We start from the raw sequence: 27,197 nt of genomic DNA on the forward strand, positions 1-27,197 counted from the left end.
CCCAACAGACCCCACTAAGGTTATTGGGTCCTTCTGTGTTGGAAGCCATGATGCTGCTGTGAACAAAGCCTTCCAACTAAAATACATCATAGATTTGCTCTACTACTGGCGTGTGCCACTTTATCTTTGGCACAAAACACTGGCATCTATTAAGTGGCATAAGTGTATATATGAGGGTGCGAGTCATGCCATGGACACTGAATAACCATGTATTAGAGAGCCCCATCTAGTAGTACGTTGGACTCTTTTGAACTTCAAATCCGCAGCAATTCATTGTGATGTACATCCCACTGGGTGATGAAATCATCCTGCAGGAATAGCGGCCCCCGCGGACAGGAAGCTTCTTGTAGTTGCCGCAGATTAGCTGGAGGTGCTGACATGTTCTGACCAGGAGGGGTCATCAATGAATGCTGCTTGCGCCAAATTCTGACCTTCCATCCGGGCTAAGGAGCATTAGTTGGAGCACAGGTGTTGTATTTGGCTGCTCCTGACTGTGCAGAGTCTGTCAGAACAATTCCTGACATCCTCCTCGGACCCCTTTCAGTGAGGTCTTTTTCTTTCCACAGGATCCCCTTTCGCTGCATGTTTTTCCTCCATCACACCCGTATACTCTCCACAGCGCTGCACTAGAAAACCCCACAAGCTTGGTAGGGACATCCTGGCCCCGACTAGTCTAGCACTGATGACCCGGCCTCGTTGGAAGTCGCTCAGATCGCTGGATTTTCCCATCTAATGTGGATTCACACTGAAACTTATGTGATTTTATGCTGCACAGTGGAGAGCAAGTCCGTTTCAGGGTGCAGTACCCGTGTGGAGTAGGACCAGTAAAATATCACGTGGGTTGTTATCATATGGCATAATATGTATCTTATGTTATTCTGATGCAGTTTTGGGTTGCGCCGGTACAAGCAGGGTGGCCAAAAACCACAGTAAACTCTAGTAAAAAGTGGATGCACATGATAATGCAGCCCAAGACTCTTCTTATATTCACAGGTTTTCTTTTTCCCCTTTCAAGAAACAGCACCATCGTTGGGGCGTGTCTGGTACTGCAGCTTAATGACAATGCGATCACTAATAGCTTCCTATTAGAGGCACGCAACAATACATTAAAGGGGTTTTCAAAGGAAATACTATGGATGACGTATCCTCAAGTTAGGCTGGGGTTCGCCGCTTAGGTCCCTGGCCAATCATCTGATTGGACGCCCGTTATCAGCGCTTCTACACACAGGGGTACTGAGTGAAAGCTGCTGTTCTGACCCTTGTGTAGTGGGCGACACGTGCAACTACAGGTGCAGCTCCCATTGATTTCCATCAAACCCAAACCTGCAGTTACAAGTGCCGGCCAATATACAGGGGTCAGAGGTTCTGTTCTGTACCCGTGTGTAGCAGCACTGACAGGAGGTGCCTGACCAGCTGATCTGCCAGAGTCCCGAACAGCAGACCCCAGCCAATCAACTATTGATAACCTAACCCGGGGATACGTTATCCATAGTATTGCCCTTGAAAAACCCTTCAAGAAAAAAAAATAAAAAATTCAGTCTTACATCTTTCGAAGATATATATATATATATATCAAATTGAATGTGTGTGCGTGCGTGCGTGCGTGCGTGCGTGCGTGCGTGCGTGCGTGCGTGCGTGCGTGCGTGCGTGCGTGCGTGTGTGTGTGCTACTACACCATGCATCCGATCACCATGAAACTTTGGGAAGTTGTTGAGTACACTCCTGGGAAGATTATAGGCATAGTACATTTATGCTATGATAAATGGCGCGCGTGCGAGCATCGTCGACAGTCACGCCCCCCCCACGTAGATCGTTCGATTTCCATCATTGCCACTAATTCTCTCACTTCCCAATGTCATAGAAACTTGAAATTTGGCACGAGCATTGATTATGTCATAAACAGGAAAAGTTAATGGGTCCCAACTCGATTATTCAATTCTAAGCGCAAAAGAATTAGTGTCCAAATTTTACGTACAGAATCTAATTCTCTCACTTCCTGATGTCATCAATATATAAAAAGGAATGTCTGTCTGTTTGTCCTTTATGCATTACTACACCATTCATCCAATCACCATGAAACTGTGGGAAGTTGTTGAGTACACTCCTGGGAAGATTACTGGCATAGTACATCTATCCTACGATAGGTGGCGTGTGTGCGAGCATCGTCGACAGTTATGCCCCCCAGACAAAGATCGTTTGATTTCCATCTCAAGCACAAAAGCAAAAGGCATAACGAGCAACAGGATGCGTGTTCAACTACAAAATGATGCATCCGCCGAAAGTTTCACAAGACACGGGTACCACTAGGGAAAAGTGATATGGAAAAAGACCTGGGGGTACTAGTGGATTGTAGACTCAACTGGAGTAACCAATGCCAGTCAGCTGCTGCAAAGGCAAATAAAGTCTTGGGGTGCATTAAAAGAGGTATAGGGGCGAAGGACGAGAACATTATCCTCCCACTATATAAGGCACTTGTCAGGCCTCACATGGAATACTGCGCACAGTTCTGGTCACCGGTGCTCAGGAAAGATGTTACAGTACTGGAGGGGGTTCAAAGAAGGGCAACTAAACTAATACATGGAATGAGAGGACTGCAATACCCCGAGAGGCATCAAAATTGGGATTATTCACCCTGGAAAAAAGACGGCTAAGTGGTGATCAAATAACCATGTATAAGTACATGAGGGGACAATACAAGGATCTCTCCCAAGATCTGTTTACACCCAGGACCGCGACGGTAACAAGAGGACATCCGCTACGATTAGAGGAAAGTAGGTTTCATCACCAACATAGAAGGGGGTTCTTTACTGTAAGAGCAGTGAGACTGTGGAACTCTCTGCCTGAGGACGTAGTGATGGTAAAATCCATAGAGGAGTTTAAAAGGGGACTTGATGTCTTTCTGGAGAGGAAGGACATTATAGGATACAAGTCTTAGGTTAATTGTTAATCCGGGTATACAGGCAGGTAGGAACTATTAGGGGTTGATCCAGGGAACAGTCCGATTGCCATTAGGGAGTCGGGAAGGATTTTTTTCCCCAAAAGGGCTAAATTGGTTTCTGCCCTTGGTTTTTTTTGCCTTCCTCTGGATCAACACAGGAGGATAGACAGGCTGGACTAGATGGACATTGTCTTCATTCGGCCTTACATACTATGTTACTATGTTACAATTGCTGGATATTGAGAATGCTGAGGTAAAATGAAAGCTGTGCTGTGATTGGTTGCTATTTCTTATACTGCTGAGGTAAAATGAATGCTGCGCAGTGATTGGTTGCTATTTTTCATATTGCTGAGGCAGAATAAAAGTTGCGCTGTGATTGGTTGTTATTTCTCTAACTGCTGAGGTAACATGAAAGCTGCGCTGTGATTGGGTGTTATATATTATACCACTGAGGTAACATGAAAGCTGCACTGTGATTGGTTGTTATCTAGATATATAAAAACGAAAATGTATGTAGAATAATTTATATATATATATATATATATATATATATATATATATATATATATATATATACACATATATACACATATACATACACATATACATACACACACACACACAATTTATATTTTACGCACACATCTTGGGGTTTTACAAAGGATTCCCGGGTGATCCCACATAGCTGTATTTATGCGGTACAATGTCCAATTCGGCAGCTTAAATGGAGAATGACAATTTTCCTAATGGCAGAATCTTTCCATCTTTGCGCCGCTCGTGTTACGTTTCATGGTGGTTTGATTTGACTCTAAAGCTCCAGTCTGTATTACATAGAGGATATAATTCCTGCACGGATAACAGAGTCACCCCGAGGTATGTAACCCAATACAGCCACACATACATGTTATTGCTGGAGTAATCCATCTCAGCCCGTCAAATACAGGGAAAGCAGCACAGGTTCCAACAATGGAATGGTAAAGCCAAGAGACTGGGGATTTGGTGTAAAGAGATGGGTACTTACCCCCGGCAATCCATGTGAAATCAAAGATCAATTGAAAGGGCTGTGCGGGATTAGAAAACATGGCCGCTTTCTTCTAAAAACAGCACCCCACCAATGACGATAGCTGAAGCTCCCAACATTTCCGAAGAGTTGGGTCCGTAATTCGCCTTAGGATGGTGTCTGCCAATTGGGTCTCAAAATGTCAACAGATTAAAGTGTGCCCAAGTGCAAGCCACCTGGGAAGTACTACAGCATTTTCTGGCAGGATGCTTTCCTATCTCGACTGGTGATGATGGATGAAGACTTGAAATTTTATGTATGACCCCGAGTCAGAAGAATGGACACACAGTGGTTCACTGCATCCAAAGTCCAGAAGGCATCATCCAAGGTGCTGGCATCTGTCTTCTGGGATAAAGATGGGATACTGCTTGTGGATGACCTTCCAAAGGGGTCTACTATCACATATGTGTATTACACAACACTTCTGGGTAAACTGAAGGAGGCTCTGAAATCTAAAAGGTGCGAAAAGTTGCTTCGTCCCACACAGCGGCCATCACTCTGAGCAAACTGGCTGACCTTGGCTTCGAGGTGCTGCATTATTCTCCTTATTCGCCAGATCTGGTTTCTAATTTGAAGAGACACCTCAAGAAGACCAAACTTACCTCCATTTCTGAGCCCTAGTTTACCGCCCAGCCAATGCAATTCTATCTGGAATGGTTGAAGAAGCTACAACACCTTAGTCAGAAGTGCCCTGATATCTGAGAGGACTATGTAGAGTAACTGTGAAATTTCATTGTTCTACGTCAATTTTTTGTGGTCAAAATCTTATTGGCATCCCCTCATAATAAGGCCTCGTGTCCACCGGCAGATCGGATAATGCAAGTGGGAGCCTGCAGCGGATGCAGGTCTGCAAATCAAATCTGCATGCTGTGTTTCACTTGCGGAAGCCCATGTATCCCTATGGGTGGCTTGATTTGTGGATCATCCGCAAATCAGATCCGCCCGTGGACAGTGAGCCTAACAGGAGACATACATGTCCCCACACAGCGGTGCTAGGAGACTTACTGACCTTGTACAGGAGGGTGATAAAATCCTTGAAGGTTTTCAGTTTCTCTCCTTCCAGAGTCTGGCGAGTGGCAAGTTCCACACGAAGGAGATAATGTAAGGCTGACTCGAGGTCTGCCATATACAACTTGGACCTTGAGGGGGGAAAAAAAAAGGAGAAAAACATGAATATTCTAGTGACTAGAATGACAAATGTGAATTGGAGCAGCGAGAACTGCAGGAAAATCTGTTTTAGAAAATTATATAAAAAAAACAAACACGTTTTTCCCCCTAGAAACAGCTCCACTGTTGATCAAAGGCTTTGTCAGGTACGGTAGCTTAGCACTATTAACCCCTTCCCGCTGCAGGGCGTAAGTTTACGTCCTGGCAGCCCGATACTTCCCGCAACAGGACGTAAACTTACGTCCTGGAGATAGCGCGAAATCTCCAGACACTGGCGTCCTGTATTGCCAATGCCTATGCTCGCTGTATAAGCGATAAGGCATGGCAAAGCAGTAGCTCTGCCATGCCTTATGACAGCGATCATCGGTACAGTGATGTAAGTCCCTCAGAGGGACTCAAATTATGTAAAAAAAAGAAAAGAAAAATGTAAAAAAAAATGTAAAAAAACCCTCTTTTTTATGCTTTTTCTCAGATTAGCATAAAAAAAGGTAAAAAAAAATTAAACCGCACATATTTGGTATTGTTGCGTCCGTAACGACGCGTACAATAAATTGCACATGCTTTTGACTGTGCACGCAAAAAAACTGAGGCAAAATGCTATTTTTTAGCATTTTGCCTCACTAAAAACGCAATAAAAGTGATCAAAAAAGCCATATGTACCCCAAGATGGTACCAGTAAAAACTACAGCTCGTTTCGCAAAAAATAAGCCCTCATAGAGCGCCGTATATCAAAAAATAAAAAAGTTACAGGACTTTGAATGCAGCAATTTAGAATAGAAAAAAGATTTCCAAAAAAAAGGGTTTTTATTGCAGAAAAGTGTGAAAACCTAAAAAAAATGTAACAATTTTGGTATCGTTGTAACCGTACCGGTCCGCAGAAAAAAATGGAATGTCTCATTTATGCTGCATGATAAACGCTGTAAAAAAAAAATAAAAAAAATGTATGGCAGAATTGATGCGTTTTCTCTCCCTATCATAAAAAAAAAAAAAAAAATTTACAATATAGTCTATGTACCCAAAAGTGGCACCGATAAAAACTACAGTTCGCCACGCAAAAAACAAGACCTCATACGGCCGCATCGACGGAAAAATAAAAGTTATGACTTGATATACGGAGAAGAAAATCCGCCAAAAATTGTTGCGTCTTTAAGCCCAAAATAGGCCATGCCATGAAGGGGTTAAAAAGCGTATGAGGTGGCATTGTAATGCCAGATGCAGTCAATCATCAAGGGTGGCGCCATTTCTAGCACAAAGTAGAACTTTTGGGAATATTATACAAGCTCCACAGAACTTTAATTAAATTGTGAGGAAGTTTTAATACTTTGAATATTTTAAAACATGAAACATTAAAGGGATTGTCCCACTTCAACCGTGTTTTCCCGAAAATAAGACCCAAAAGACACACAAGGTGTTATTTTCGGGGATGTCTTATTATATTTATACAGCAGGCTCAGTCCAGGTCCCTCCCGCTGCTCTCTGGAGCTCCGATGTGGTTCCTGCAGCCCACAGAAGATCACTTCCTGGTGACGGGATTCATAAATCCCGCCTCCACAAAGCGATGACTCCGATTGGTTCTTCGAGTCCTGCTCAGCCAATAAATGCAGCGCTCGATGAACCAATGCAATAGCAGCGATTGCTGCAGCTCAGCCAATTTATAAATCCCGCCTCCACAACGTGATGGCTGTGATTGGTTCCCCGAGTGTTGCTCAGATAATCAATGCAGCGCTCGATTAACCAATGCAATGGCTCTGATTGGTTCTTCAAGTGCTGCTCAGCCAATGACAGCTAAAGCTTTCTTGAGGTGGGATTTATGAATCCCGTAAACAGGAAGTGATGTTGTATGAGTGGCCGAGGGCTGCAGAAGCCGTGCCAAAGCTATGAAGAGAAGCAGGAGGGACCTGGACCAAGCCTGCAAGGTAATGAATTCCTTTTTAAAAAAAAATATAATACAGCTAGGGCTAATTTTCAGGAAATGCCTTTCCGAAAATACTGAAAAATCAGAGTAGGGCATATTTTCGGGGAAACCTGGTAGCTGTATTGCTGCAGGAAGCAGATATCTCTGAACATTAAACAGTGGCCGGGGTTGGTATTGCAAGCTGAGTGCTATTGAAGTGAATGGAACTGTGGGTCCCAGATGTAGGACCTGCAATGCATCAGACATTTATGGCATATCACGTGTCTAAGATGGAGCATCGCTTTAGGGTGCGTTCACATATAAAACATATTTTGATGCAGATCTGCAGCAAATTTCACCCTTTCAATTGAAGGCGTGAACTCTGCATCAAAATCCACATAAAAACCTGCACCAACTCTGCTACATGTGAAGGCACCCTTAATGTACTGAACTCATCACAGCAAGATACAGCCAAGGCCAACCTGGTGACATTTCCACAGTCTTACTTGTCATAGTCCTTCAAGACTACTTCTTGCTCTTTGTCCTCCTTGGGAAGGCTCTCCGGTAGTGCCGAGTGAGCTCCAGGTTTCTTCCTGACACCCTGCAAGGACTTTAAATAAGAGGAGAACACCGACCGCAGGGGCTTCACACTGTTAGGGGTGAAAAGTAACCATGAAGTAGAAACACGGATGAGGCAGGTAATGCATCACGGCCCTGATTTACCACAACTGCCTGATAGGCCTTGCATGAGTCGTACCATCACTCCACCCCAGAGACCACTGACTGGTTGTATTTACTTGCTTTGTTTTGTACAATCACTTTATGATCACTTTTTATTCTGTTTTTTGGAAGTGGGGATGAGCAAATAGCAATTTTGTCATTTTATAACAAACCACCATAAAAACAAGATTTTAATAAAAAAAATAAAAAAATTCTTCTGTAGAAAAGAAAAATGATAAATGGGTTTCTGCTGGATTTGAACCAGGGGACACTCATAGAGCCGGCCATCACCACGAGTGAGATCTGCTCTCAGCGTTTATAAATATTCATTGGTTTCTTCAGTAAGTAACGAGCCGCCTACACAGGAGACAAAGGGTAAAATATGGATATCGCCTATCAAACTGATGAATGATGCGGGGTCAGCAGAGAGCGGCACCGGTCAGAGGGCGAGTCCCAGACATGTTTAACAAATTCCAGCTGCCATTTATCATGCCATAGGTGGCACGTCTGATCAGCGGCTGCACCCTGACGAAAGCAGAAGAAACCGCCAATTATGTATAGCGTTAGGCAGAATGTGACTGGGCGATGGCTGTAGCTCTATGTCCTCAGTTACAGTAAGAAGAGCAGCTCCGGAGGATAAAATTCAGCTATAAGAAAGTAAATAATGTGCATCAACATAGCTGTCTGAGGGCGTGATTTATGTATCTATATACCCCATCTATATACCCTACTCATGCATGTAAATGTACTGGGGTGTCACTCAGGAACCCCTCTAGGAGTCATAGTGGAGCCTGCAGAGAGTTAAAGGGAAGCCCCTATAATAAGATGATTATGGGGAAAGTGAGAGTGGATGGAAGGACCACTTTGGAGTAGGGCTGATCAATAGGTGCAGGGTTACCGCCACGTAACAGTAACCTGCGCTCGGAGAACACATGTGGGGCCTCCATTAAAAGGGAGAAAAGCTCCTTGTATCTCTTACAGACACTTAGGTACTTACATGGTAATTAATCTATGTGAAGCATTCGGATAGATCAGGTAACACGCCGGAACTGAAACAACACCGAGCTTCTCCAACAAGGCCTTGTCTGAATCCAGAGCCCTCCGCACCACCATGTTCTCAAACTGCATCAAGTCCAAGATCACCTACAGCGGGATGGAGTGAAGAGATGGTCATATGGCGCAGGACAGGGAGCTTCAGGATACAGAACATCACCCAATTAGGGGGTACACAAGGCCCCGCGGCTTAAGGGCACAGTAGGGCCTCAGGTCCATGAGCGGGTTGGATTCGGTGCGGTGGAATCCAGCCCTGTCCATCCCCCCCTACGTACCTGTATTTTTCCGGCAGCGGCGTCTGTGCGGATCTTTCCTCTGCCAGGTTTGCTGTACTGTGTATGGTCCTCACAGCTCGCCGTCGGACATGCACAGTACAGGGTTATTTTTTCTTCTTCCGAACTTCTGCTTTCCCGCGGCACATCTGCGGTGTCCGCTGCGGTCGGGCCGTGAATCGGACTGCTTCCATGGACTTCGGTGGAAGCCGTCTGTGCGGGGACCGCACAAAAATGGAGCATGCTGCGATTTGTAGTCCGGACTGAAAGGTCCACAACACAAATTGCATGTTTTAATTAATTTGCGGACGCCCATGTCTTCCCTAGGGGAGGCTTGACGTGCGGGCAACCCGTGCAGATTCTACAAACCAAACCCGATGTCATCGGGTCTAACCCTAACAGGATCCAGAACATATCCAACAAAATCCAATATATCCTAACAAAATCTGATATGGATTTTGGTGCGGACCTGCACTAAACACTGCAGCACAAAATACGCTGTGGATTTTAGCGCGCATGTTAACGAAAAAAACGCTATGAATGAATGCACCCCAATACTTAAGGCCCTTTTGGACACAACGAGAATCGCTCAAAAATCGCTCAAAGCCGTCTTTTAAGCGATTCTCATTCTGTTAAATGCAGGGATATCGTGCAGAACTGAGCGATCAGCTGTTATCAGCAGGCTGTGCTGATAAGATTCTCTGTGCCTGTGTCCTGCTGTGAATTCACAGTGGGGACACTAGCAGTCAGAGTGGAGAAGAATACAGCTGTTTACTTATGCAAAACAGCTGTATTGTTCTATTAGTGGCCGCGGTGGTGTCCCGCTCTGCTTGCATATTCTATAGTAGCTACTTGGCTACTATAAAGTATGCAAAGGTGATCACTCAAAACTGTCACTCAAACTATCTTTTGAGCGATCTGTCAGTGTAAATGAGGCTTTAGATGGTGCATACTGAAGACTTGAAGGGGTATTCCCGGGAATTTTTAAAGACTTTTTTCCATTGATGACCGACAGAGAGGGAAGTACCTACCCGATCCAGTCTGGTCCAGCAGTTCTGGCCCCTCTACTTCCAGCCTAAGGCCCATTTACACACAACAATTCGCTCAAAATTGGTTTAAACGACTGAAAATGATCGATAATCGTTAACGAGGCATCGAACACTTTTGGTTTGAATGATGATTTTAAGGTTAATTTAAACTCCATCATTTAGCTACTGAGAGATAAAGCAGACACCTTCATCTTTCAACAGACCGCACGCTGTTCTCTACTTTATACCCTGTTTCCCCCAAAATAGGCCTTACCCAGGTTTTTTTTTGGTGTGTGTGTGTGTGTGTGTGGGCTTGAAATATAAGCCCTACCTCAAAAATAAGCCCTAGCTACACTACGTTAGAAAAAAGCAATACATTATCTATCTAGCAGACTCATCCAAGTCCCTCCCGCTGGTGTCCAGATTTCCAGCACGCTTGCTTGCAGTCCTGAGCCACCGACATAGGATCGCCTCCTAGCCTCCAGGAAACGATGGCTTTGATTGGGTTTCGAACACTGCGGTTCAGCCAATCAATGTGATGGCTGTGATTGGTTCTTTGAGCGTTGCATTAATTGGCTGAGCTGTGGCCCAATCAGAGCCATCGCTTCCTGGAGGTGGGGTTTACAAATCTCATTACCAGGAAGTGATCTTCTGTCGGCGGCTAAGGACTGCCAGCAAGCGTGCCAAAACGCGGGAGATCAGCAGAAGGGACTCAGACCATGCCTGCTAGATAAGTATATAAGACATCCCCCAAAAATTAAACCTAGTGCCTCTTTTTCAGGGAAGCACAGTAGCAGCAGACACTGAATTACCAGGAGGTAGGGGTCTATAATTTTTGCAACAGCCAACAAGTTACAACCAGAGAACCCTCAGAGGTGTAATGATGCCCACCTCTGTGTGTGACCCCAGCCGAGGAGAAAACCCACCTCGCGTCCAACGTATGATGTCTCGCTTTCAAAAATGATGGCGGTGTAACCGGACTCTTTATGGTTAAGAAGAGAAGTGACGTCACCCGAGCTGGAAGACAAGCAGGAGAAAGATCTAGTGAGTGAGGTCACAGATTCAGACACCATCTGTCTGATGGGTAACAAAAAGTTAAAGGGGTGTGCCAAGTTACAAATGTATCTTCTATCCACAAGATAAGGGTTAACTCTGAAAAAAAAAAAAAAAAAAGGTGGAGTCCGAATGCTGAGCCCCCCACAGATCCAGAGAATGGGGGTCTGGTCAGTCCCCGCGTTAGTAAGAGCAGAGGTCAAGCAGGCACGCTGCTGCGCCGTTCACTTCAATGACAATGCCAGAGATGAACTAAGTGCAATTATTGGGACCGCAGCATGTAAAGCATTAGCAGCGGGGATTGGTGTTTCACCAATTGTTGCTCTTGTAGTGGGAGGCCAACTGTCAGTCTAAGCCGGCTCTAAGATGGTGCATCCATAGGACGTAAATGTATATCCACTCGCGGGAATTGCTTTGCACAATTTTCCAAAAATGGCACCACACCTGTCCACCTGCAGGTTGTATCTGGTATTGCATCTTGGCTCCACTGAATTGAATTGGACTGCACTGCAATACCAGTCACAATCCGTGGATATGAGTGGTGCTGTTTCCGGAAGAAAGTAGCTAAATTCAAGTAATCCTGAACATCCCCTTTAATACATATCCCATTGTCTAATTACCCCTTTAAGGTCACTGTAGATGTGATGGGGATGACTGGCAGAGGACATGGATATAATAAAGTATTGGGTCTCATCTGACAACATACATATGAATCAACCGGGGTGAAACTACAACTCCCAGCAAAGCACCCTGGGAGCTGTAGCATATACTATAAAAGCTCTAGAAATCCAATGAATCGGCTCACCTGATTGGCTGGAGGGACGGGTATAGCTGGGGTCTGTGCTCAGTAGGGAGGCCCTCCAGGTAGTCAATGATGACGTGTCGGACGGACTGCACATCCCTGTCGGCTTCTGCTAAACCACAAAGATCAGAACATACAAGCTGAGTGCACGGCGACAGTCATTACAGAGACACCTAGAGATAGCCTACGTGATACCAGTCAGGAGTCTGGGAAAGCTGGGTGAAGCTCCTGCTACATTGCCTACACAGAAGGTTAAATCCCCTAAGCCTATACTGCTGTGTACTAGGACACGCTGCGGTTTTTTTCACACGCGTAATAACGAAACTTTAAGCGGCTCAATAGAAACCAATCGGCTTTCAGCAGCGGGTGTAACGCTTGGGCCACTTACGCCCGTGAGTAAGCCCTAGGCCTCGTTCACACGGGCGACACAGCATCGCTGCAAGAATAATCCCAGCAATACGGCATTGCTGCGGTTTCTTGCGGTGATGCAGGATTTCCTACTGTCAAAAGTTGCATCGCACCGCACAAAAATCGCGTTTTCATGCAATACAACATAGAGGAAGGCTCCATAGGGAAACATGGGCTACAAAGCCTCACGAGTCGCGGGCATATCGCCGGACCTGCGAGGTTTGTGTGTCAGGTCATCACATGCTACAAAATATTCCATGTGTGAAGGAACCTAATAGGAAAGCGCGGGCTTCACATACATGCGATTTGTAGCATCGCAGCTTTGTCGCCCGTGTGAACGAGGCCTAATAATGAAGCTTTACCTCCCAGTCCGGGTTTTTTCAATCTGTTCAATAACTAGAAATTATAATTATGCCGCTGTAGGTTTTCGGTCCAGGTAATAACCTGATCGCCGATCTGTCTTCCTATCCCATCCTTTATATGCTGCATCCTCTCATCCACAGCACCCCGTACACACAAGTAGTTATGTCCCCACCTTGTATAAGTAGTTATGTCCCACCCTGTACACATAACTAGTTATGCCCCCACCTTGTATAGTTAGTTACGTCCCACCTCGTACACATAAGTAGTTATGTCCCCACCTTGCATAGTTAGTTACGTCCCACCTCGTACACATAAGTAGTTATGTCCCCACCTTGTATAGTTAGTTACGTCCCACCTCGTACACATTAGTTATGTCCCCACCTTGTATAGTTAGTTACGTCCCACCTCGTACACATAACTAGTTATGCCCCCACCTTGTATAGTTAGTTACGTCCCACCTCACACATAAGTGGTTATGTCCCCACCTTGTATAGTTAGTTACATCCCACCCCATGCACACAAGTAATTATGTCCACCCCTTGTATAGTTAGTTATGCCCCACCTTATACACATAAGTGGTTATGTCTCCACCTTGTATAGTTAGTTACATCCCACCTCGTACACATAAGTGGTTATGTCCCCACCTTGCATAGTTAGTTATGTCTCCACCTCGTATAGTTAGTTATGTCTCACCCCGTACATATAGGTAGTTATGTCTCCACCTTGTATAGTTAGTTACATCCCACCTCGTACACATAAGTGGTTATGTCCCACCTTGTATAGCAAGTTACATCCCACCTTATACACATAAGTGGTTATGTCTCCACCTTGTATAGTAAGTTACATCCCACCTCGTACACATAAGTGGTTATGTCCCCACCTTGCATAGTTAGTTATGTCTCCACCTCGTATAGTTAGTTATGTCTCACCCCGTACATATAGGTAGTTATGTCCCCACCTTCTATAGTTAGTTATGTCTCACCCCGTACACACGAGTACTGGATTACCTTTGTAGTTTTCTCCTTGTGTAAAGTCTTTTGTAAACGGAGCAAAGAACTAAAAGAGAAAATATTGGACACATGAAAAGCGTTCTACTCGTATGAAGAGGAGTCATTCAATCAAAATAGTACGTTTCCAAAGTCTTCACGCCCCCCAGGTCTCCATGTATACAGTCTGTAAAAGGTGACATTTCTCAAAGTCAGAATCCCACAATTCTGTTACATACATAGTAGGTATACATATACGCACTCATTGTAAAAAAAGAAGCACAATCCCCGCTTAGAGGTTGTCGGCATCCGATGTAACGTCCTCTGCGTGATTGTAACGGTGATACAAGTAATGGGCCGTTCACACGGGAAGATCATCAAACTAACGAGTTTGAGTGATAATCGGTCAGTGTCCGCGCAGGGATCGCTCACTGGTCGGCCACAGGTTAATTTGACTTTTCAGTCATCTTACAAATCATCTCTGGGTCGCTGGCTTGTCGTTCAGTGGGAACACTCCCCGCTCAGCGTTACACGTAGAAGGTGAAGCGCTGAGCAAGAAACCCGCCATCCAGCGGTGAAGTCTGTCAGTGTAAACGCTCTGCGGAAGCGCTAATGACCTTAGCAGGGACGTCAGCCTCGTGCTGGCATGGAGGCTCTAGTACCCTGTTGTACCGCCGCTAGCTTGGATACGAGATGTGATATGGGAGGGCATGGAGGCTCTAGTACCCTGTTGGGCTGCCTCTAGCTTGGATACAAGATGTGATACAGGCGGGCATGGAGGCTCTAGTACCCTGTTGTACCGCCTTTAGATTGGATACAAGATGTGATACGTGCGGGCATGGAGGCTCTAGTACCCTGTTGTACCGCCTCTAGCTTGGATACAAGATGTGATACAGGTGGGCATGGAGGCTCTAGTACCCTGTTGTACCGCCTCTAGCTTGGATACAAGATGTGATACAGGCGGGCATGGAGGCTCTAGTACCCTGTTGTACCGCCTCTAGCTTGGATACAAGATGTGATACAGGCGGGCATGGAGGCTATAGTACCCTGTTGTACCACCTCTAGCTTGGATACAAGATGTGATACAGGTGGGGATTGAGGCTCTAATACCCTGTTGTACTGCCTCTAGCTTGGATACAAGATGTGATACGGGTGGGGATGGAGGATCTAGTACCCTGTTATACCGCCTCTAGCTTGGATACAAGATGTGATACAAGGGGGCATGGAGGCTCTAGTACCCTGTTGTACCGCCTCTAGCTTGGATACGAGATGTGATACGGGTGGGGGGGGGGGGGGAGGAGTCATGGAGGCTCTAGTACCCTGTTGTACCGCCTCTAGCTTGGATACATGATGATACAGGTGGCATGGAGGCTCTAGTACCCTGTTGTACCGCCTCTAGCTTGGATACAAGATGTGATACGGGAGGACATGGAGGCTCTAGCATCCTATTGTACCACCTCTAGCTTGGATACAAGATGTGATACACGTGGGCATGGAGGCTCTAGTACCCTGTTGTACCGCCTCTAGCTTGGATACAAGATGTGATACGGGAGGACATGGAGGCTCTAGCATCCTGTTGTACCGCCTCTAGCTTGGATACAAGATGTGATACGGGAGGACATGGAGGCTCTAGTACCCTGTTGTACCGCCTCTAGCTTGGATACAAGATGTGATACGGGAGGACATGGAGGCTCTAGTATCCTGTTGTACCGCCGCTAGCTTGGATACAAGATGTGATAGGGGTGGGCATGGAGGCTCTAGTACCCTGTTGTACCAACTCTGCGAGCCCTTTATAGGCCAAGAGTAGAATCACTTTTGGGCCTCATATGGCAAGACCATTCATCTAATCACCACAACTCTAATCACTTGTATATCTGCCTGAGATGGAGCCGCATGCCCAGTTTTGCAGCAAAATGAAAACGCCTTCTAGGTGCGGGACTGTTTTTGACAAAAAGAGTATGTCATTCTGCAAGACTATCGGCCCCTGCGGACAGGAAGCCTCTTCTAGTTGTTGCACATTAGATGGAGTTACGGATGTTCTGACAAGCTGACAGGAGGGGAGGGGGTTCATCGATTCATGCTGCTTGTTTCAACATCTGACCGTCCCATCATTATGGTGAAACACGAATCTGGATGCGCCTGAGCAGGCAATGTTTTTCCCCTTCTCGGTGATCCAATTTTTGAGTTCTTTTGCCCCCTGGAGTCTCACCTCTCTGTTTCTCCTACACAGTAATGGCGCTGGATATGGTCGTCTGCCATTATTGCCCATCTGTACTGAGGACCAACGAGTCGGGTCCTCGGACATGTTAGTGGGAGCACCAGTGTTGCCTTCAGCTGCTTCCAACTGTGTAGCGCCTGTTCATCGGGATGATTCCAGACATCCTCCTCTGACCCCTTTTGACGAGTCGTTTCCGTCCACAGGTTATCTTTTCACTCGATGTTTTTCCTCGCCATTCTTGGGATATTCTCCACCCGCTGCACAAGAAAACCCCACACCATTGGCAGTGAACTCCTGAGCCCGGCTAGTCTGGCGCCGATGACCTGGCCTCATTGGATTGCCGAATTTTCCCATCTAATGTGGATTCACTGATCTAGTCTCTGTACAGGAAAGCTCCGATCGCAAGTGGGCCGGGGTCTCTAATAAAGTGGCCAATATATTTGTATAGGTTCTGGCTGTGAGGAACGGCGTCACTTTTATGGGTTTGTTCTAGTGTTGCTGCATTCAAATGAAAGCCTGACTGACCCGCAATACAAGGCGCAGCCCTGCGGACAGATGCGGTGTATTGTGAGGTTATAACCCCAATGCCAGACAAGTAGAAGCCCCTTGTACAGCTGACCTACCCGAAATGTTGGATAGAAGTGGACATCATAATCCTTGCAGACGGCCGTATTCTCCTCATCAGCGCAGTTTAACACTCCGATCCTTACAGCGGGATGCCAATCTATGAGAAAAAAAAAAACACATCAGGAGCGGTATTAGACTGGCAGCAGGTATATCACACCAGTTATCATACCCGGTGGTACCGCTCCCATATGTCACAGGCTGACAGCAGGTGTATCACATCAGTTATCATACCTGGTGGAACCGCTCCCATGTGTTACAGGCGGGCAACAGGTATATCCCATCAGTTATCATAGCCAGTGGTACCGCTCCCATATGTTACAGGCTGGCAGCAGGTACATCATCACATCACCAGTTATCCTACCCGGTGGTACCGCTCCCATATGTTACAGGCTGGCAGGAGGTGTATCACATCAGTTATCCTACCCAGTGGTACCGCTCCCATGTTAGAGGCTGGCAGGAGGTGTATCACATCAGTTATCCTACCCAGTGGTACCGCTCCCATATGTTACAGGCTGACAGGAGGTGTATCACACCAGTTATCATACCCAGTGGTACTGCTCCCATATGTTACAGGCTGGCAGCAGGTGCATCACATCAGTTATCATACCCGGTGGTACCGCTCCCATATGTTACAGGCTGGCAGCAGGTGTATCACATCAGTTATCATACCCGGTGGTACCGCTCCCATATGTTACAGGCTGGCAGCAGGTGTATCACATCAGTTATCATACCCGGTGGTAGCGCTCCCATATGTTGCAGGCTGCCAGCAGGTGTATCACATCAGTTATCATACCTGGTGGAACCGGTCCCATGTGTTACAGGCTGGCAACAGGTGTATCACATCAGTTATCATACCCGGTGGTACCGCTCCCATATGTTACATGCTGCCAGCAGGTGTATCACATCAGTTATCATACCCGGTGGTATCACTCATATGTTACAGGTTGGCAGCAGGTATATCACATCACCAGTTATCATACCTGGTGGAACTGCTCCCATGTGTTACAGGCTGGCAACAGGTATATCACATCAGTTATCATAGTCAATGGTACCGCTCCCATATGTTACAGGCTGGCAGTAGGTACATCACATCACCAGTTATCATACCCGGTGGTACCACACCCATATATTACAAGGTGGCAGCAGGTATATCACATCAGTTATAATACTCAGTGGTACCGCTCCCATATGTTACAGGCTGGCAGCAGGTATATCACATCACCAGTTATCATACCCGGTGGTACCGCTCCCATATGTTACAGGCTGGCAGCAGGTATCATACTAGGTGGTCCACTCCCATGTTACAGGTTGGCAGCGCTGTAACCAGCACAGTCTACAAAGGGTTACAAGGATCTGGATCAGTGTAGACCTTTCTTCCAGATTTATCGGTGTGAAATTTTTCATAGCGGACTATCTGCGGTATCCCCTGTATGAGACGGCCTTATGCCCATAGGTCACATGACCCCACCATCACTGAGGGGTATATCACAGCCTAAGGGGCAAGTGATTCCGTCACCATCCTTAATCAGTCTAATCCCGTGTCCTGCGCCATGAACAGCCTAGATAGGACTATTATTTGGGCGCCATGTGATTTGTTGCTAATTTCAAACGTGGCGCCTTGCCGCGATTTTACTTCCTCTTTCGGCCGCAGTTCCCTGCGGCTGACCATGTGTTTTAGTGCACCCCGTCATTGTGATGAGATACGCTGAACGGCCAAATATAAAGCAGACAGCGCTAGAAAATCGAGGCGCTGAAAAGCGCCATCCCACGTAGCGGTCAAAGGCGTGTCTACGAGGCCCCGCTAACATCAATGGGAGCGCTATACCACGATTAATGCCGCGTTCAAAGCTCCACGTTAGTCGCAGTGAAAAGTGCGTCTGTGAGAGAGGCCTAAAAAGTTTGTGTTTGGGACGTCTTAATCATTTCCCATCATGCAGCTGTAAAGGGTATACGGAGCGAGGCAGGAAGCTAAGTCCTCGCAGCTATCAGCTGTTTCTGACATCCACAGGCACGTCTCTGGTCTAGAAGGGGTTAAAAGTGTTGTACTAAGACGACATACCCCGTTCATTTGTCTTAAATGGCCATCCTGTAATACCCCATTTCTGCCAGGCTGGCCGGCGGTGCCAAGAGCAGGACTGTGGGAGAGCAGCGGATCTCTGCCAGCCTCGCATTCCCAAAGGGATTCTACATCTTGGCACAACCCCTTCCATAAGGAAGAGTCCGGGGGGCACAAAACTCCCCATTTTCTCGCCTGTGTGAATGCACCCTTAGCCACAGCGCAATCACCTTCTAATATTATACGCTGTGTTCCAGCTCCTCCCCATTTCCAAGATTTCTGCTTGCTTTCACTGAATGGAAACTGTTCCTTACATACAAAAAGAAAGAAAAAAAATGCAGTCTTACTACATGCAGGACTCGTTACCGGAGTATTGGTGTTTTTGCATCAAGCCTCTGCTTCCTGTCAGTGAATGTTCCTGTTGAATATGAATATGTCCCAAATGTCCTTCAGAGACTGTGGAAGTCCAGACTTCAATGGGACAAGAAGTCTGAATGGAATCACCAACCACCCCCTCCATCCATTACAACTCCTACCAGAAAGCCAAACTTCCAGGTCCTGCTGACTAGAGGGGGACGTGTGATGCTGACTAGAGGGGGACGTGTGATGACAGCTGAGCGGAGATGTCAGTTGCAGCAGACGACCGCACAGATGAGGACACACGAGGTTCACCAGACAGATGGAGGCTATTGAGCTCCAGACAAAAGGATCTAACGACTATTCTACGGGACACAAAGTGACGCTTGGAGGGAAGACAAAAAGTTTGGTTTGAGGGTGAGGAGCCTTTCACTTCTCGCCTTCCACCTCTCCCAACTGCAGCCCGGGTCCTTAGATGGTAATGCCGCCTGACAATGCCGCCCGGCTCTGGTTGCAACAGATGGGATGTGGAGGAGATCTCACATCTCCTGCCATACTGAAAGGGCGATCACACCTGTAGATGAACAGTCTGCAGGCGGCTACAGATGGGTGGAAGAATCCGCTCATTCCCAAACACCAAGGATCTGACCGGTCACTACAATGATTGGCTCATCTACGGCAGCGATGGCCGGTTGGCAGCTGCACAGATCTACCTTCCCAGATTCACCATCAGGCTCTAGTGAGCACGGCGTCAGTGGACCGTCTCCTGCGCCGCTGATCTCCGCCACACTTATAGGATACTCATAATAGAACATGCAGCAATCTTTTTTGCGCTCGTGTATTACGCAATTCCTACTGGCAAATGTGAGCGGAACTGCATAGGCCAATGTATTTAAATGGCCTGCGAATTACACATATCGCATGCGTAATACGTGGTAATCATATGCTCGGGTGAGCCCGGCCTTAATGAGAGGAGGCGAGTGAGAAGACTTATAAGACCATGCATGCTCCTCTGGGAAATATGCAAGCATGGAAGATGGAACAATGACTCTGCAGCGCCACCTATTGGAAGTCAGCATTACTGCAAGTCAATGTCATACTCTATACAAGCCTTATAACAATGACTAGGCATTAACAACCAAGCCAGAAAGCCATACACAGACAGCTGTTTCAAGTTTTTTTTTGCCCCACACTGATGAGTCTCCTCACTCACCTCTTACGTGCTCCTTAAGGAGAAATGATGGTCTTCCCGACCCACATCACAGGCCTCTTACTAGCCAAGCCAGAATCCTACTGCACACTGATGAGGGGGAAACAGCCCGAAACAGCTGTCTGTGTATGGATTCTGGCTTGTGGTCAATTCCCAGTCATTGTTATAAAAAGAGTCCAACACTGACTTGCAGTAATAATGCCATCCAATAGGTGTCGCTGCAGAGGTATTATTCTATATTCCTAATGGTGCCCACTGTAGTGCATGGTCAGGCGGCACACCGTCAACAAGGTGCTGTCATTACTTACATGTAACTGTGTCCAATCACCAATAATGTCACAATGCTTCCCTAGAGGCTGGGATTTTAAAAGCAAGGGGCATCTCCAAATACCCCGATGGCCGCGACAAAAATCGAAAATCCCTGACTATGTGAAGTTCTTCAACTTTATACATGAATTAATTACACTGCAGATTGTTATACAAGGACTGTTTGTTCTTCTTTCCTTCTGCTGATCCTTAAAGAGGATGTGCTACAAAAATATTGTTTCTAGTGACATCCTTCTAACCAGTTTTTGTATTTACACTTATTTAAAGTTTCTATCCCCAGATATCCCAGGACTGTTAGAATAGCGCCACCTGCTGTTTATATACTAGATACTCCAGGACTGACGCAAGAATAGCGCTACTGACGGTTTATACTCCAGGACTAATGTTAGAATAGTGCCACCTGCTGTTATAATCTCTGGATATTCCAGGACAGATGTTAGAATAGCGCCATCTGCTGTTTATATCCTCAGATATTTCAGGACTGATGCTAGCATAGCTCCCCCTGCTGTTTATACCCCAGTACTCCAGGGCTGATGCTAGCATAGCTCCCCCTGCTGTTTATACCCCAGTACTCCAGGGCTGATGCTAGAATAGCTCCCCCTGCTGTTTATACCCCAGTACTCCAGGACTGATGCTAGCATAGCTCCCCCTGCTGTTTATACCCCAGTACTCCAGGGACTGATGCTAGAATAGCTCCCCCTGCTGTTTATACCCCAGTACTCCAGGACTGATTCTAGAATAGCTCCCCCTGCTGTTTATACCCCAGTACTCCAGGACTGATTCTAGAATAGCTCCCCCTGCTGTTTATACCCCAGTACTCCAGGGACTGATGCTAGAATAGCTCCCCCTGCTGTTTATATCCCAGTACTCCAGGACTGATTCTAGAATAGCTCCCCCTGCTGTTCATACCCCAGTACTCCAGGACTGATTCTAGAATAGCTCCCCCTGCTGTTTCTATTCTTTGTCCACTTCAGTAATTATTCCACCTGTTTGGTCCTGCTTCCCTCTCTAACCCCCTGGGTATGCAGAGAGGTCCCTGGGGGGCTGTTTCTGAAGTGGCTGCCTCTTCTCCGATGTCAGAAGAGAGAATGAGCGAGTGATGAGAGAAGACAGTCATTGTAGTCAAGGGAGACTGAGCATGGGTGACCACTGCGGTGGAGACAGAAGATAAACAGTAGGTGGCGCTACTCCAACATCAGTCTTGGAATATCTAGATATGAAAATGGCGCTATTGTAAAAATAGTCCTTGAATATCTGGTGATAGAAACAGCAGGTGGCGCTATTCTAACGTCAGTCCTGGAATATCTGGGAATGCAATACATTTTTTGTAATTACACTTCCTAATTACATTAGTTTCTAATTATGGCCTGGATGTAACCATAGGGTCATAGTGACAGGCCAGAAGTTTTGATTAGTGGGGTTCTGCGTGCCAAGACCCCCACCAATTGGTATTAACAGCAGCCAGAAGGGCTCATATGGGCGCTGTGCATGTGGCTATCATTAGGACTGATGTATGGGCTGCACAGTATTTCTATGGATTCCCTACATTGCTCCAAGCAGTGACAGAAACAGACAAATGGGTGGAGCATTTTATCAATTGACCCCCACCAGTCAAAACTACCAACATGTCGCTAGGACATGACAACTGTCACAGAAAATGGCCGATTCTATAAATCACATTTCTGTAATAAGTGTATTTAAGAATTTATGGTTATTTTTTTTTTTTTTTTTACATTTTCAGTCACAATCTAGATTTTAAAAAAAATAAATAAATAAAAAAAAAAAAATCCTCAAATCCTGCATTTGTCACACTGCCCACTGAGCCTACTACTAGCCTGCAACTTTCTGAACTGGAGAGAAAACTTTTCAGCAGTCATCTTACTAGCATGCCACTTCTGCATCACCTGACCGGTGGCGGCGCTCACTAGCAGCTGATGGGCTGCGCTGTGCCCTTAGACTGGCAGCGCCAAGTATTCGGAAGTGAGGGGAGCCATGCGCAGCTGAACCCTAATCAAAGTTAGCACCAACGGTGGGGTTTCCATGCGGAAATGCTACGGACTTTGACATGGATTTTCGGCAGCATTTCTGCTAAGGCCTCCTTCCCACGAACGGATTTACGCCGCATAAATTCGCGGCAAAAATCCGCTGCGTTGCCCACAGCTATTAGGTTCTATTGAACCTAATAGCTCAATGCTCACGATACGGAATTCCACCGCGGAATTTCGCACCGTGAAATCTCCCGTCCTCACCCGCAGCATGCTCTATTTGCTGCGGGTGTACGCGCTGACGGCTTCCATTGCAGTCAATGGAAGCCGTCCGTTCACGCTATCTCCCGCTGCAACCAGCGGAAGATAGCATTAAAAAACGCTTTCCCGCCTACCGCCGCTGCGTCATATGACGCGGCCGGCGCGTCACGTGACACGGCCGGCCGCGTCATGTGACATGGTGGGCGTGTCACATGACGCGACGGCGGAGGGCGGGGAAGCATCTTCACGCTATCTTCCGCTGGTAAGTATGGGGTCTCTGGGGGGCGCCGTGACGGGCTTCACTGCGGAATATTACGCGGCGGAGCCCGTCACGCTCGTGTGAAGCCGGCCTAAATGTGAACATACCCTTAACCCCTTAACCCTTTCCAATCCAATTTGTATCCTGGTTTTCCTAGGGGGCTTACTCTTTTTCTGCCGTTCTACAATGGCGCTATCTGCTGGCTAAAGCCAGTACTGCATGAGGTGACACGTTGGATAGACTCCAACAGCAGAGAGGCTGGCAATATACAGTAAGAGAACCCTGACGGACGTCTTCAAAGCTGTACAGCCTTAAATCATAATGTCTTCAGAGGTCAGACAGTGGATTGGAAAGGGTTAAGGACATGGCCTATTTTGGCCTTAAGGACGCAACGATTTTTAGCAGATTTTCATTTCCATTTTTCAAAAGTTACGTTTTTATTTTTCCGTCGACACGGCCGTAAAAGCGCTTGTTTTTTGAGTGGCGAACTGTAGTTTTTAATTGGTGCCTTTTTCGGTACGTCGACTACCGTATATACTAGAGTATTAGCCGACCCAAGTATAAGTCGAGTCAATAAGTTAAAAAAAAAAAAAACTGGTAAAAATCACAGCCAGCACTCGATCGACTAATCACAGCCATTCAGTGATGTCACTCACTGAATGGCTGTGAATGATCGAGCGCCGGTTGTGATTGGCTGGTGCTCGGTCTAATCACAGCGCTGTCGGCAGGAGAATTCAAAGCAGAGCAGGGATTTGACAGCGGGGAGAATTCTCAATCAGCTTGCCGCACCGCCGAGTAGACCATCGCACCGGGAACACAAACGCCGGCTGAGAGGGGAGTATTGCGGGGGGCTTTTTCAGCATTAAAAGAAAACAAAAAAAGGGCTGAAAAACTTGGCTTATACTGGAGTATATACGGTATATTGTACAACTGTTCATTTTTTCTGATAGCATAGAGAGAAAACGCATCAATTCTGCCATAGATTTTTGGGGTTTGTTTTTACAGCATTAATCATGCAGCATAGATGACAATACATTTTATTCTGCAGGTCGGTACGATTACAACGATAGCAAAAGTCTTAAATTTTTTTTTAGGTTTTTTTCCCACTTTTCCGCAATAAAAACCCTATTTTTGGAAATTATTTTTTTTTCTAAAATCGCTGCATTCGAAGTCCTATAACTTTTTAATTTTTCCACAGACCGAGTTCTGGAGGGCTTGTTTTTGTGAGACGAGCTGTAGTTTTTATTGGTCCCATTTTGGGGTACATACAGCTTTTTTGATCACTTTTATTGCGTTTTTTAGGAGGCAAAATAAAACAAAATTTGCATTTTGCTTTAGTTTTTTTTAACGCTTTTTTCAGGATAAAAAGCGTGTTCAACTTATTGTACGCATTGTTATGGATACGACGATACAAAATGTGAGATTTTAATTTAAATTGTTTTTACGCTAATATGGGGAAAAGCACAAAAAAGGGTTTTTTTAACATTATTTTTATTTATGTATTTTTATGCTTTTTTTACATTTGCATCCCTGTGGGGGTGGGGGGGGGGACTTACATCATAGCACCTATGATCGCTATGATAAGGCATTGCAGGACTTCTATCCTGCAATGCCTTATTGCTTTTATTAGCGATCATAGGCAGGGGTAAAACAGGACGCCTGTATCTGTCGCGCTCCCTCTGTGAACCCGTTACATGCCGCGATCTATGTAGGGGTTAACGGGGGGGGGGGGGGGGGTGTCACTGTCCCGATGCATCCCTGCTGTTACAGGGGGGGGGGGCCCGGCTATTGGTGACAGCCGCCTCCTTCATAGCACGGGATCTCTTCTGATCTGGCGTTATCCTCAGGGCGTAACTGTACATCCTGTTGCACTAAGTACATGTACATTTACATCACGTAACAGGAAGGGATTAAAGGGGTTGTCCAGTTGTAGATTGATAGCCTATTCTTAGGTTAGGCCATCAAAAGTAGATCACTGTAGGTCTGCCACCTGAGACTCCCTCTGATCAGCTGTTCGCCAGGCTGGTCTGCTTTGTGCACTAAGCGGATCATAGAATCATAGAATGTTAGAGTTGGAAGGGACCTCCAGGGTCATCGGGTCCAACCCCCTGCTAGGGGCAGGATTCACTAAATCATCCCAGACAGATATTTGTCCAGACTTTAGTTGAACACTTCCATTGAAGGAGAACTCCCCACCTCCCGTGGTAACCTGTTTCACTTATTGATCACCCTCACTGTCAGAAAGTTTCATCAATTTCATCCCATTGCTTCTAGTCTTTCCTTGTGCAGATGAGAATAGGGCTGATCCCTCTGCACTGTGGCAGCCCTTCAGATATTTGTAGACAGTTATTAAGTCTCTCAGCCTTTTTTGCAGGCTAAGCATTCCCAGATCCTGTAACAGTTGTTCATAGGACATGATTTGCAGACCGCTCACCGTCTTGGTAACTCTTCTCTGAACTTGCTCCAGTTTGTCTATGTCTTTTTCAAAGTGGGGTGCCCAGAACTGGACACAGTATTCCAGATGAGGTCTGACTAAGGAAGAGTAGAGGGGGATAGTGACCTCACGTGATCTAGACCAGTGTTCCCCAACTCCAGTCCTCAGGGACCGCCAACAGGTCATGTTTTCAGGATCTCCTCAGTGTTACACAGGTGATGTAATTGTTGTTGGTGCCTCAGACATTGCCACAGGTGTTCTTACCATAGGATATCCTGAAAACATGACCTGTTGGTGGTCCCTGAGGACTGGAGTTGGGGACCCCTGATCTAGACTCTATGCTTCTCTTAATACATCCCAGAATTGTGTTTGCCTTTTTGGCTGTTGCATCACATTGTTGACTCATGTTCAGTCTATGATCTATTTGTATACCCAAGTCTTTTTCACATATGCTGCTGCTTAGCTCAATTCCTCCCATTCTGTATGTGCTTTCTTCATTTTTCTTGCCCAGATGTAGGACTTTGAATTTCTCCTTGTTAAATACCATTCTGTTAGTCGCCGCCCACGGTTCAAGCTTTTCTAGATCTTTTTGAATGCTCTCTCTCTTCCCTAGTGTTAGCTATCCCTATTAGCTTTGTGTCATCAGCAAATTTGATCAGTTTCCCATCAACTCTTTCTTCCAGATAATTTATAAAAATGTTGACCAACACTGGGCCCAGGACAGAGCCTTGTGGTCCCCCACTTGATACATTCTCCCACTTGGATGTGCAGCCATTTATGACCACTTTTTGAGTACGATCACTCAGCCAGTTCTGAATCCACATAACAGTTGCCTTGTCACTCCCATATTTGGTCATTTTTTCAATAAGTATGGTATGAGATACTTTGTCAAATGCTTTACTAAGATCAAGATATACTGTATCCACCACATTTCTCTGATCAACCCAATCGGTGATACTGTCATAGAAGGAAATTAGATCCGTCTGGCATGACTTGTTTGTTATAAACCCATGCTGGCTCTGGTTAATTACTCCATTTTCATCCAATTACTTGCATACATGCTGTTTAATAATTTCTTCAAAGACCTTTCCCAGTATAGAAGTCAGGCTCACAGGCCTGCAGTTTCCTGGATCCACCTTCTTCCCTTTTTTGAAGATAGGGACAACATTTGCCCTTTTCCAATCTTCTGGGACTTCTCCTGTTCTCCAGGAATTTTCAAAGATTATGACGAGTGGTTCAGCAATTACCTCTGCTGCTTCCTTTAGTATCCTAGGATGTAATTCATCTGGACCTTGAGACTTGAATTCACTAAAGTTAGCTAAGTGTTCCCTCACCATCTCTCTGCTTACAGATAGCCTGCATTCTTTTATTCCCCCAATAGCACAGGGGTATTAAAGCATCTTGACGCCACCTGAAGCTAGGGGTTTGACAGGAGAAACACCCCTGTCAAACCCCCAGCGCCCGATAGGATCATGCCTCCTAGGTCCTAGCTGCACACTGTCCATTGCTTGTTGCCATCCTGCGGCCGCGATGTCAAGCTGATATGAGGGCGGGGGGAGGGGTTCCGCCTTCTGCCTCCGTGATGCCCTTGGAGCAGCGGGGGCCGCTGTATGCCTTGTAAGCACATGACTAATGCCCTTCCAGGACCTACAACTTTTACAGCTGGCCACCCAATTAGATACAGGGGGCGTCACCCTCCTGTCAATCTTGACTCCACCA

At 46.2% G+C, this 27,197-nt stretch overlaps 1 protein-coding gene across 2 annotated transcripts in view; it reads right to left on the reverse strand.

Annotated features, from left to right (window-relative positions):
- The window catches only part of QSOX2 (quiescin sulfhydryl oxidase 2), a 60,147-nt gene that overhangs the window by 28,699 nt on the left and 4,251 nt on the right, over positions 1–27,197 (reverse strand). Inside the window, exons 2-8 of one of the 2 annotated variants that reach the window (XM_066580506.1) lie at positions 16,586–16,686; positions 13,766–13,814; positions 11,991–12,096; positions 11,059–11,149; positions 8,777–8,922; positions 7,566–7,709; positions 5,008–5,137 (exon numbers count right to left, since the gene is read on the reverse strand). In XM_066580506.1, the coding sequence (XP_066436603.1) occupies positions 5,008–5,137; positions 7,566–7,709; positions 8,777–8,922; positions 11,059–11,149; positions 11,991–12,096; positions 13,766–13,814; positions 16,586–16,686 (767 nt within the window). Of the gene's footprint in view, positions 1–5,007; positions 5,138–7,565; positions 7,710–8,776; positions 8,923–11,058; positions 11,150–11,990; positions 12,100–13,765; positions 13,815–16,585; positions 16,687–27,197 lie in introns of both variants that reach the window. The other variant, XM_066580505.1, reaches the window with a different exon arrangement.

The sequence above is a fragment of the Eleutherodactylus coqui genome, chromosome 10 (assembly GCF_035609145.1).
Source record: "Eleutherodactylus coqui strain aEleCoq1 chromosome 10, aEleCoq1.hap1, whole genome shotgun sequence".
Taxonomy (NCBI): domain Eukaryota; kingdom Metazoa; phylum Chordata; class Amphibia; order Anura; family Eleutherodactylidae; genus Eleutherodactylus; species Eleutherodactylus coqui.